The sequence below is a fragment of the Natrix helvetica genome, assembly GCF_964273705.1.
Source record: "Natrix helvetica genome assembly, chromosome: 3".
Taxonomy (NCBI): Eukaryota; Metazoa; Chordata; class Lepidosauria; order Squamata; family Natricidae; genus Natrix; species Natrix helvetica.
The window spans coordinates 162,948,253-162,961,900 of NC_138549.1; the positions used below are offsets into that span (position 1 = coordinate 162,948,253).

The 13,648-nt window shown below is 38.8% G+C and overlaps 1 protein-coding gene across 4 annotated transcripts in view; it reads left to right on the forward strand.

Moving 5' to 3' along the window:
- Nucleotides 1-13,648, forward strand: part of GNAS (GNAS complex locus) — a 241,776-nt gene that overhangs the window by 182,192 nt on the left and 45,936 nt on the right. For all 4 annotated transcript variants that reach the window (XM_081948387.1, XM_081948389.1, XM_081948388.1 and 1 more), the window contains one exon: nucleotides 8,878-8,975. In XM_081948387.1, coding sequence (XP_081804513.1) covers nucleotides 8,878-8,975 — 98 coding nt within the window. The remainder of the gene's footprint in view (nucleotides 1-8,877; nucleotides 8,976-13,648) is intronic.

The following is a 13,648-nucleotide window of genomic DNA, read 5'->3' on the forward strand; positions in this document are numbered from 1 at the left end:
CAGGCCTTCCAAACTCTCTGTACACCCTATATTTGCAAAAGGGGGGGCTTTTTTGCTCGTTTTTGCCCTCCCTAGCCCTCAGGAGCACTCTACAGGCCTTCCAAACTCTCTACATGCCTCGCTTTTTGCATAAAATGGGCCCATTTTCATGGGAAAAGGACCATTTTTGCTTATTTTTGCCCTTCCTAGCCCCCAGGAGCATTCTACAGGCCTCCCAAACCCTCTGCATGCCTCTGTTCCTCTTGGCTTCTAGGTGCTCTCTAAGAAGGGATTTTTCAAAATGACCATCAGATCATTAGTATTTTTAATATTATTAACACGATCTGATGCTAAGAAGTTAGACGTTCTACTCCCCCTCCCCATCTGAAAAGAATTCTGTTCCAACTGCCACTTGGGTGTTGGCGTGGCTAGTAATATATAAGGCAGCAATTAACAGGAAGATGGTTCTTCCTTTTCTGGCATTCATTTTAGCAAGTGTCCTGAAATCAGGGTGAGCTGGATCTTTAAGGCTGCTATTGTGTGCCTTGAGCAACAAAAGGTTTTGTCAGAGAGTTGTTCTTGAACAGCATTGCAGAGAATCATCAGATTAGAAAAGTCATTGCGTTGTGTGTAGACAACCCCAAGCAGCCATTATTATATCTGCTCAGAAAGTATCCATTTTAAGGCTTTTTCTTCCAAAATACACACATTTTGAAACATGTTACTATAGTATTCAGTGTTTTCTACATTGTGCTTTGTGTCATAGATTTTAGGAATACTTGTTTTTAATGTGACAAGTGCTTTGATAAGGAAAGGCATCTGATGCTTTACCTAATTCTGTACAAGATCTGTCATTTATCTCCAAGGTGGAATGTGTTGCTTCCTTAAAACTGAAAAATCTATTTGAGTTTCTTTCTTTTTTTACTGAATTCATCATTTTACAAAACTCATGAGACACTCATATTTATTTCTGTTACTGAGAATGACTGCTTGATCATCTAAATGGGGAGTTAGAAAGTGGAAACAAGGAAAATAAGCATCTTTAGGCCCCTTCAAGATAGGTAGCCCTCAACTTACACCTATTCATTCAGTGACTGTTTAAAATTACAACAGCACTGGGGGGGGGGAAGCGACTTACAACCCTTTTTCATATTTACGGCCGTTGTAGACTCCCTGTGGTTACGTGGTCAAAATTTGGACAATTGGCAACTGGCATGTATTTATGACGGCTGCAGTGTCCTGGAGTCATGTGATCCCCTTTTGCAACCTTCTGACAAGCAAAGTCAGTGGGGAAACCTGATTCAGTTATTCACTTATCAACTGTGGCAAGAAAAGTCATAAAATGGGGCAAAACTCACTTAACTGTCTTGCTTAGCAGCGGAAATGTTGGGTTCAATTATGGTCATAAATCAAGGATTACCTGTACTTCTCTGGATTAGACAGTTTTAAATTCAGCGTATTGAAATATGCAGAAGCGTTTTGCATGGCCAATCACTGTTTTTAAACTTCTGGCGGTTTAGAACCAGGGGGAAAAGTTGTCTACTTTTAATTTATAGGTCCCAGAACATGGTTTTTCTTGCCCTCTGAAATCTATTTAACCGTCTCATGTTTTTCCCCCTTTGGTCACTGGCTGAAAATTTAGTTATATCCTGAGTTTTGTCTAATCTTGCCGTTTTTGTTTTGTTTTATTATTTTTTTGACTTCTAATTGATTTCTCATGGTTTATTAGAACAGCTTGTTCTTCATCATGGTTTCAGATTCCACATTCAAGGATTGTGCCAATGTAATGTATTAGGCTCATTTAGATTTTCTAGAGCATTGTTTCCCAACTTTGTGGACGTCAAACCCCAGAATTCCATAGCTAACAGAGCTGTTGATAAGAATTCTGGGAATTGACGTTCGCATACCCAGAAGCTGGAAAGAGTTAGAAATGCTGTTCTGGAGTTTATAGGAGTATTTGACAAGACCAGTGGCCTTGAAGAAAGCTCCTTCCAAACCCTTTCAATTTCTTTTTGATTTGCCATCAGCATTTTCAATTTATATTTGAAACTCCATAGAGCAGGGGTGTCAAATTCGATTTCATTGAGGGCCGCATCAGGGTTGGGTTTGACTTTGGAGAGCTTGGGTGGGTGTGGCCAGTTCAACATCATTTGTGCCGGAGGCGCCTGTGGGCGGACGAGCGCTCTGCCAGTGAAAACGCCCTCCTGCTACCCTCTGCCAGCCAGCAAAAATGGAGCTCAGGAGGCTGTGTGCAGCTCTCACGATCTCTGTTTCCTGCTGTGATGGCCTCCTGCAACCCTCTGCCAGTGAAAATGGAGCTCGAGAGGGCCGTGGGCAGCCCAGTGAGTTCCATTTTTGCTGGCAGAAGCAACACGGGGCGGTCGTTGGCTGCTTCCAGGGCAGCCCCGTGGGCCAGATCTAAGCACCTTGTGGGCCGAATCCAACCCCAAGGTCTTGAGTTTGACACTCCTGCCTTAGAGGTTTGTCTGTAAGGACACTTTGAAGAACAGTCCAGCATCTTGTCTTTGGCATTATCGCCCCAAAAGGTCCATTTCATGAATGCCATGTTGCAAAAATAAATTTCTTCCCTCAGAGGCGCATAAACCATATTTTTCTTTCCAAGACGTTTGTAGACACTGTCAAATATAAGCTGCTGTTAATTTTCATACCACCCCACAGTATATTTTTGCAGAGATAAAAGTAGAATTACGGCTGCATAGCTGTCATAAATATCTATGAAGTGCTTCTTGAAGAGGTGATACCTCTGGACGGGGCATGTTGCAACAATTTGCTAGAGACTCTCGTTCTAGGCCTCTCGGTTGCTGTTGCTGCTTTCCTCATATCCCTAAGCAATTTTGCCTTTTTTTTCAGCATACAGGAGGAACAAGGAAGTTTCTACAACTTCCTCATTATTTTGCTGAAGAGCTTGGAAGCCTGTAAGAACTATGAACTACTGGCAGAGCTGGGTGTATCAGAAATGTTGCTTCAGCTTTCCATAAACGATGTTATACACAGAAGTTTCTGTTCACCTGTTCCCTAACTGGTCCTCAGTCAAAATGAAATCCAGAAATTTGACTTCAGATCCTTTTTTGCTGAATTGTAAACATTAGAGCAGGGGTGTCAAACTCAAGGTCCGGGGGCTGGATCTGGCCCATGCCTGTCCGCAAATGGCCCGATCGGCTCAAATAGAGGTAGGGCGGGTGGGCCCTCCGGAGCACCGTGTCGGAACGGTACCTGGTGCTCACAACAGGCACCAGTATGCCTGTACCAGTCATATCCCACCACTGTCTTGAATTCTCCTCATCTTGCTGCGCCACGTTCGTACAAGTGTACAATATTTTCTGTTTGCTGTGGGGTAGGGAACGAAGTTTTAGGTGAGGATCTAAACGAGAAACCATGTGCATTTGGGTGAGGAGCCTCATGTAATATATCTCATCATAGCATGGCAGCATACAGGAAGTCCTCAACTTAACGATTACAATTGCAACCAGAACTTCTAAGCAAGGTGGCTGTTAAGTAAGTCACCCCCATTTTTACGACCTTTTCTGCCATGCTCATTAAGCAAATCAGTGCAGTTGTTAGGTGAATTATGTGGCGGTTAAGCAAATTTGGCTTTCCCCCACTGACTTCGCTAGTCAGTCCCAGATGGTGATCATCTGACCCGGGGAATGATGCCAACCTTGTAAGTACGGGTCAGTTGCCAAACAGCCAAAGTTTGATCGCATGACCATGGGGATGCTGCGATGCCCATAAATGTGAGGACTCATTGTGTCACTTTTTCAGTGCCACTATAATAGTCGCTAAATGAATGGTCAAAAGTTGAAGACTAACCTGTATTCTCTTTGCTTGAAAGAAGTGGAACAATTTTGAGAGCATCGCCCATTCTCTGAGGTCTGTTCTCTGACCAAAGATGGTCTTTCTTCAAGGCCTGCTCAAAGTGAGATGGAGGTTTTGTAGTTGTCTATTAGCAGTTAAAGGGGCGCAGTGGCTCAGTGGCTAAGACACTGAGCTTGTCAATCAGAAAGGTCGGCAGTTCGAATCCCTAGTGCTGTGTAACGGAGTGAGCTCCCATTACTTGTCCCAGCTTCTTCTAACCTAGCAGTTCGAAAGCATGTAAAAAATGCAAGTCGAAAAATAAAGACCACTTTGGTAGGAAGGTAACAGCATTCCGTGCACCTTTGGTGTTTAGTCATGCCGCCCACATGAACACGGAGACGTTTTTAGACAGCGCTGGCTCTTCGGCTTTAAAACGGAGATGAGCACCGCCCCCTAGAATCAGGAACGACAAGCACGTATGTGCAAGGGGAACCTTTACCTTATTAGCAGTTAATTGATAGACAATTAAGCCGGCACATAGATCACATAATGAGGTTTATTTCTGTTTAATTAAAAGTAGATATTGTTATGTGTTATTCTATATGCCTACATTCACATACCATACATTTGATACAAATTGTTTGTTTTTTTCTTGTTCCTTTGGGGTGGATTTCCTCTTTTGTGGCAATATACAAGCAATCATCTCATGCTACTGGGACATTTATTTAAATTGTACTTTCATGGAATAAAAGCCAATTCCTACCAAGAAAATTAGATACACCTTATCTAATTTGTCACTTAAGGTTAAACCATAACATATATCAGGATAAGTAATGCCCAAACTATGTTTAAATTGATTTGCATTGGATTTTAATTTGGAGTGAAAGACTGCAGAATGGACGGCTAACTCATGTGGTTCATTTGTTAGGCACTTGTCTATAATCCAGTAAACGTTAGTATTGATTGTAGGTCCTTGTTTTGAAATCTCAGTCAATAAGTTCAAAGAGTGGACTTAGTTTCTTTTTCCATCCCACGTGGAAAGTTAATAACCACATTAAAAAGATAGCATAACAGTTGCTGGGTTATAGTTCAGATTAACAACATCAAGCAAAATGGTATTGTCATTGATCAAGTATTTTGGCTATGGTTCTGATTTCAAACTTCTGATTTCTGCTTAGTCAGTTAAGTAATTGATTCCCAATAAAATGTCATCAAGGAAAGATTCCTCCTGTGGAGCATTCAAACAGTTTCATTTTTGTTTTGTTTTTGTGCTTTAATTACTTGGAATTGAGTAACAAAGGAGAAAGCATTGCGTGAAACCACATTACACATCAATAGCACATCAAACTCAAATGCATTAAATCCCCTGTTTGAATCTACTGCTACTTCCCCAATCAAGGAAATAGAAGAGAGATATTTTTCCAGAAGCAAATTGTTTCTGGATGCTCCAAAGAGATGCTGCTATCAGGATATTAATTATCCCAATATCTGATAGGAGATAAAAAGCTAAACACAATCCATCCAGAAATTTCCTGAGTTTTGCTTCTGGTAATTGTCTCCTTCAGATGGTAGCAATTAGTAAGGGGACTTGGTTAATAAATGGAAGAAACAACAAGGTGACAGTGAAATACTGGAAATCTTGATTTTAAGGGAAACTAAAATCGAAAATAGTTCAATATAGAGGAAGTGGATTTTAATTTATTCAAAGCAATGATGCATAAAATTCTTTATCAAGACACAAACGGGAAAAGGAGCTCAAAATAGGTGAGCATTTCTAAAAGATACTAAAAACGTATTAGAAATAATTGTATAATTCACAGATAAAAGAAAAAACAGAAGGAGGAAAAAGCAATATTACCGCACCAGAAACTTAGTGAATATCTGAAAACAGAAAGGATAGATGTCAGAATTAAAAAGAGAAAAGTTAGTCAATTTAGGGATAATCTAGGATCACACTGAATGAACTCAGGTTACCAAAGGGTGCAAAAGACAAAAGGTAAGAATATGAAGACAACAATGTCCTAAAACTGCTTTTCCAAAAGGCAAATGGACTTCTTTGACTTTTCCTTTGAAAACATTTCGCTTCTCATCCAAGAAGCTTCTTCATTTCTAACTGACTGGTGGAGAATGTAAGGATTTATATTCTTTGCAGTCATCTGTCATTAGCTCTCTTGAGAGAGCTATTAGGAGAGCCAGCTTGGTCTAGTGCAGGAGTCGGCAACCTTAAACACTCAAAGAGCCATTTGGACCCATTTCCCACAGAAAAGAAAACACCGGGAGCTTCAAAATCCTTCCAGTGCCTGACAATTTCCTGAGTGGCCACAAAACTAACACATGTATTTGAATTAAACATTCTGTTTTCCTCTGAAACTTTTCTTTTCTTGGATTTATCCATGGTTGGCCTACTGGGGGTCGAAAAGCTCAGTAAATTGTGTGCTGGTGAATGTTGCACATTGGTGGTTGTGACACGTATTTTGAGCAACAGGGAGCCGCCGCAGAGGGATGAAAGAGCCACATGGAGCTCCAGGTTGCTGGCCCCTGGTCTAGTGGTTAAGGCACTGGGCTAAAAAGAAGGAGACCGTGAGTTCAAGTCCCACCTTAGCCATGAAAGCCAGGTGGGTGACTTGGGGCCAATTCACTCTCTTTCAGCCCAATCCACCTCACAAGGTGGTTGTTGTTGTAAGGATAATAGGAGGAAGAACATGTGCTGGATATATTCACCGCCTTGAGTTGTTTGTTTGAGGGATATCAATAAATAAGTATTTTGTGAAACGCATCCTTTGCAGCAATATTAAACTCTATACTGATCCTTCAAGGGTCTTCGATGCAACAGCAATCATTTCATGTAATATACTTAGGTTACCCTAACTATATTTTCATGAATTGATTGCTGCTACATTGTGGATGTCATCTCGGAGCCCCTTCAGTAATGGTTGAGAAATCCAGAAGGACAAGTGCACTGCCATAGAATTAGAAAAGGGCAAACATCTCTTATCTTCAAAAGGGTCCTGGCCAACTTCTACACTGATTGTCTTGGTATCAGTACCAGGCAAAAACAGATTATAAAATAGTCAATTTGTAAGCATTTGGGAAAGAATGCATTGCTTGGCAGAGGCCGGCATGGGTTTATTGGAAAGAAGATCTGCCAAAGCATCCTGATTCGTTTTTCTGATAGAGTGACCAATTCAGTTAACTATGGAATATAGTGGGCATTGTATACTGCGATTTCAGAAAAGCTTTCAACACCATCTCCCATGAGATCATAGTAAAAAGGGTGATAAAAAAGTGGGCCGGGGCAATGGGCAAGATGAATATGCATTAGAGATAAGTGGAAAGATAAATGCAATTGATTTTAAAAAACCAAAAGGCATAATTATAGGGGGGGAATATTAGGGAGCAGTAAATGCAGAAAGAATCTGGGATGTTTGGTTGGATCAACTGTTGAACATCAACCAATAGTGTTAATGCAGCTTCACCAAAAGGAAACTAGACTTCATCACCAGCAATAACAGCTCCAAGATCAAAAGAAACAATTCCCTGTTCTCCATTGATCAGACCAACCTAGAACATTGCACCTAGTTTTGGCCATTGCATTTTCAAAAATATATTAACGTGGAGTAGAATCAGAGGAGAAGAACCAAGATAAAAAAACTGGAAAGAAAACCTTAGGGGGAATAATTGGAAATATTTGGTGTGTTCGGCGTGCAGAAAGGAAAAAGGTAAAGAAACATGATCTCTGCCTTCATATATCTGAAGAGAAGTCATGTCCCATAGAAGGAGCAGAATTGTTCAAAATTAGGATAGATCCCCCAAAATGACCCAGATTCAAAATTCCTATGTCCATCTCCCCCTGCGGTTGCATGATTACATTCTGAGCCCTCGGCAAACAGCCCCTCATTTACCACTGTTTGCACATCTCATGTGACTGCAATGTTTTTCAAACTCAGCAATTTTAAGATGTGTGGACTTCAACTCCTACTGGCTGGGGAATTCTGGGAGTTGAAGTTCACACATCTTAAAGTTTTTTAAAAAACTGCACTAAGGCATCATGAGAATATAGGAAGTGCTGGTAATGGGGAATTGCCTGATTTGGCACAGATAACATTTTCTTTCTTGAATTCTTTGTTGTATGAATATTGGGTTGAAGGTGTTAGAAAGTTCACATAACTTCACTGTATTTTATTATTGTAGTCTTTGCCAGAGAACTCTGGGCTTTGTTTAGTTGTGTGTGTGTTTGTGCGTGTGTGTGTTGAACCTGAATTTCCAGTACTTTACTTCAGTAATTTAAAATAGATTCCAAAACAAGTCAATACAAGTGAACGGTGTTTAAGAAATGCTCTTTGGAACTTTCTTAACTACTTTGATAGTTGCAACATACTTTTAAAAAGTATTTTTAAAAAAGATCTGTTAAACATACAATAGACTTAATAATTTGAAAAAATACATATTTGGTTCTGAGTTAGCAGCTTGCTGTGTCCTCATGAGTGGGGTTGTTATTTCCTCTGAGTGAGGAAAATAAATTTATTAATCTATGAGTATAGGGAGAAAGACTAATGTAATAGCTTCAGTGAACATTATTTAAGGTTCTAGTATTCATACTTTTAAAAAAAGGAAATGAAGATTTCTACATTTTTGAAATTTATTTGAAAATTCTTGAAATCCCAACACTTTAATATCACAAGTCATTGAGCATGGAATGACAGAAAAACAAATAATGCTTCTCTTCTATGTCCGATTACTCTAAGTTTTACTTTGCATTGTATCTTGTAGGAAGCTTATATGAAGGCACAAAGTAAATTGCTAAAGTTGAACAAATACAGCATACCGTAATTGCCAAAAGTGACTTAGTTCAAATATTGAATTAGAATATAGAAATTTTGCCTAAGTAAAAGGAGCTTTTAAAACATATTTCATAAATATTTATTACTATTTATCAACTATCAGCTAAATCAATGGCGATACATTTGGTTAATGTAGAAACCCATTTGAAAATAACTTGAAACTTTGCCATTTAGTATTTTATTTTATCGGTGGTTGCATATTGCATTTTATGTGTTCCTTTTCTTCTTCTTTTGCTTTCAGGAATTCTATGAACATACAAAAACACTTTGGCAAGATGAAGGTGTGAAAGCATGCTATGAAAGATCTAATGAATATCAATTGATTGACTGTGCTCAGTAGTAAGTACAGCTTTTCTTACAATTAATTTTACTGATATATTAGAAGAAGAAAACAGTGGAAAGATTCTGTGTTACTGCTGATATAATAGCTCAGGAATTCTGGGAGTTGAAGTCCACAGATCATAAGGGGGCCATAGTTTCCCCATCCCTAATCTAAATAGTTAAACTTGAGCCACATACTCATAAATAGTAAGTTTGCTGAGTTAATCTGATATTGTTGTAACTTTATACTGCAGCATTTAATTCGAATATTTTTGACATTTTGAGGATAATATGCAGTGGGAACTTCACAGAAAATCAACAATTTCAAATGTATAATTGCAGTGTTAGAGAAAACATTCATTGTGTTGATATATAAGAAAAGTCTACTTTATAGCACCGCTAAGGTTGGACTAGTCTAGGAGAAAATCACAAACTAATGAGTCCTTTTAATTAACATAAATCTGCCATTAACTCTGCCACCAAAATAAGTTAAATATTATGTGCAAATGTGAATCACGTTATATATCTTATTACAAATTAGCACAGCCTTCATTTGTTGGAACAGGCTCAAATGATATGTGCTAGTATTCCTACCTCTCTTCTTTTGTTTCTTCTTGGATTACCTTTGAAAATTAATCCACAATGCAGAGGTGGGTTCCTACCGGTTCGGCCGAATAGGTAGTAACTTGGCCGCCCACACACCCGAACCGGTTCTATTGTCGGTGGCGCCATCTTGGTTTTTGGTTCTGCACATGCGCAGAACAATCTCCATTGCAGAAACGTCATTTGTTTTCCCTTTTCTAATGATCTGCGCATGCACATAACTTTTTTGGTGTAAACGCGCACGCACGCGGAGCAAAGTGTTTTTTTGCACTGAACCGGCAGTAATGTCAGTAGCAACCTACTCCTGCCACAACACCCTATCATTTTCAAACAGAGCCATTACAAGGCTTTGCTATATGTAACTTATAGCTTGATTAGCTGTAAAACGTCTAAATAGAAGAAAAAGTCTACTTGCTTTCTCAGCCGTATCTGTGACGTTGATACACAGGGAATTGTTTTGCAGCTAAATCAGGCTGTATTTATTTGGTAAGATAACTTTTTAAAAAGGTATCTTACCAAATAAAGCTTTTCTAGATTGGTCTACAAGATTAAAACCCTTAGAGATTGGTAGAGATCAATTTTGATCCAGTGGTGAAGGTATCAGACTAGAAACCAGGAAACTGAGTTACAGTCTGCCCACGAAAGCCAGCTGGGTGACTTTGGGCCAGGCATTCTTACTCAGCTCAACCCACCTCACAAGATTGTTGTGGAGAAAATAGGGAGAGGAAGAAGTTTTGGCATGTTCAGTGCCTTCAGTTATTTATAAATAATAATAAAGGCGAGATGTTAAAAAATATTCTAAAAAATACATTGGAAGAATACAGCAAGTGAACAGTTACTGTGTAGTTTGCTCTCAGTTGCCATCTTCTGGCCAGCCAAGAGGTCATAATTGGATTGTGCCGATTTGTCACTCTTGTTGTTGCAAAGGCTTTAGAAAAAGTAAATTACTTTATACAGCAGCTTAGTCCTCTTTATAAAATAAAAATAATAATAAAAGAGCAAGATCTCTCCACAATGTATTAAAACATGTTGATGAGAATTACTATTTTACAGGGAGCATTATTTCATTGATTGTTATTTTAGAAATTTCTCACCCAAGCTCTGCATCTCTTTATATGTGCAACTTAAAATACTACAATATTTTGTATATGTATCCATGATTGCAGTGTGGATGTATCCTCAGATGACTTTTTGAAGAATGTATGACCAGCAATAAATCTATATTTGCTAGGCTAAAGTGTTTTTATCACCTTGGACAGTTAAATTATATGCATTGATTACTAGTTAAACAGCCGTGCTTCTCAGTTTTATGTTGGTGGTTTTATTTTCATTGTTGCAATACTGTTTGTTTGTTATTGCCTGGAGTCCCTTATGAATTAGCAGATAGTTTTAGAAACTTTAAAATAAGTAGATCAAGTTGAGAATGTGCTTGTATAACCTTTGTACACTCCCATGGTATAATAATGCTTGGTTAAAATCGTAGAGAGTATCCTCTGCTGGCTCTTTCTTTGAAGCCTACAGATTACTTTGCTACGGGGTGATCGGCTGACTAACTCAAGAATTTCAGGAAAGGATCTCAGAATACATTTCCATCCTACTTAATAATAGGATCCATGGTGTGACTTCCATCTTTATTCCAAAGTTCTTTGCTGGAATTCCTGATTGAAGTCAATTTTGTTGATGTTGATCTCACAGCAGATAAAAGATACAGTGATTTAGAGCTGTGGTGGCGCAGTGATTAGAATACAGTATTGCAGGCTAATTTTGCTGACTGCCAGCAGTTCGATCCTGACCGGCTCAAGGTTGACTGAGGCTTCCATCCTTCCAAGGTGGTAAAATGGGAACCGAGATTGTTAGGGGCAATATGCTGCCGTTGTAAACTGCTTAAAGAGGGACGTAAAACACTATGAAGCAGTATACAAGTCTAAGTGCTATTGCTATGCAGTTTCCTTTTCTCCATGAACAGTAGAGTGGGTTATATCATACAACGTAGTGTATGATAAAGTACCTACTTTTCAAACTGTGAAAGAACGAAAAAAGAATTTCATTAGCAAGAAATTATTGGGCATAACCTCGCTACTTTAATATCCATACTATCTTCTTTTAGCTCTTTTTATGAATTCTCCATTTGTAATATTGGACTTTTTAAGGCAAAGACTGCCTGTCTTCCATCTCACATGAATTTATACTTGTTTTCATTAGATTTTTTTTTCTCAATCTGTCTAGTCTGTTAGAATAGAAAACCGGTCACTTTCAAAATACTGCTGAACTTTTCTGCTTCTGGGAAATTTAGTTCATCACCACCCCCTTTTTAGAAGAACGATTGCTTGATCCTGTACTTCCTGCTTACTTATGCAGAAGTGAACAGCTCGAGGGGAGGGGGAAAAAAGCAATTTCCCTTCCCTTAACTAAGGTTACCAAACTGGTTACTTTCACTGGAGCTGGAAGGAAAAAAAAATACCTGTGATCCTGAGCCAGAGATGTCCCAGTGCATTTTACTTTGCAAGATTAATGAAAGCTAGGAGGGAAGTGTCAATGTGTTTTGTCTCTCAACAGATTTTCAGGTGATTCTATAAAAAGGAAAGGAAAAAAGTAAACGTGTGGTCTCACTATTACCATCTAGAATCAGAATAATTGACTTTTCGTTTTATACCAAGTAATTTCTCCATATTTAGTATTAAATAGAAAATGATTTTATTGTAATGGTAATACTTGGGAAGTGAGATTCTTATCAGTGTGAATGAGATTCTGGCAAAGGGGCATAATGGAAAAATAAAGTTAAAGAAACACCTCTTCTAACAGCATATCACTGCAAAATATTTGCTTGAAATGTATACCATCTGGCAAATGTTTCCTTGATGTATTGAAAGTCAGTTGGAAGAAGTAAGGTAGCTTCATCATGCCATTATTAGTAGTTACTTTTCAAATATCCAAATCTCTCCTAAAAGGGTACAGGATAAACATATTCTGTGATTTTGATTTAGAACTTGTTTTACTTTATATTATTCTTCACATTATTTTTCTATTATCATTATATCTATTATTTTGGCCTAATTACAGTAGCTGGGTCGTATATTTTCTACCGCTCTAATATGCATAAGAAGGCAGAGCAATCTTAAATAAAAAAACCAAGCATTCAACATGACAGTTTTATTACAGTAATACAAGCTCTTCCATCTTCCTCCACAAAATCAAGGTGGAAGGGCTTGTGTGTACGTGTGTGTGTGCGTGTGCACGCACACACACATGTGCATACGCACGTTTGCTCGTGCCCTCATTCCGCTAAAGATTTGCTCTATGTATCCTCCAGTTAACATTTCCTCCTGGACTTTTACCAGGGTGGAAAAGGAAATAGGGCGAGGGAAGCCTTTCGCAAGCTGTTTCACACCCCTTCGACTTCAGGAAGGGCTGGAAGTAGCGTGAGAGAGTTTCTGTTCATGGTGTTTCCTGCAAGAATGCCTCTACGTGTTTTCTTGCTGTCTGCCATTTCAAAGGAAGAGTTTAGGAGGAAAGCAGAGAGTCAGGTTAGATTGCCTGCACTTCATAGTTACAAAAAATCCTTGCTTAGCTTTAGAAGGGGCCGGGCAGCCATTGAGAACTCTAGAAATCACATATTTGTAAAATAGTTGGTTTTGTGTTGTCATTAGAAGAGAGCTGAAGACAGCAAATAGTAGAGAATCACAGGAGGTGGCAGAGATACACCAACATTATTGTGTCCTTTGTGTTGCCTGTTATTTGCATGACTCCTCTGCAGTCCATAAATGTTCGCACCCATTGACACCTAATTGTCCCAAACTGGTTCTTGTGTAATTATCTCCTTTAAATGACCCTTGTAATAAATACACACGGGTTTTTTTTAAGCAAATATTCAATCCTATCCCCTTCAACAGTGTTTTCATGATAGATGTTCTGAATGGGTTTTTTTTCCTGTAACTTTGCATTGATTTTTGTTGTTTGATTGTTTCCCGCTATTACTCCTGCCCACAATGAAGGCACATGGTGAGTTGCTACTTTCTGATACACCCAGAGATATTAACCTAACCTATTCAATGAAAAAGTGGTCCTTTAGGTGATGTAGTAGTCTTTAA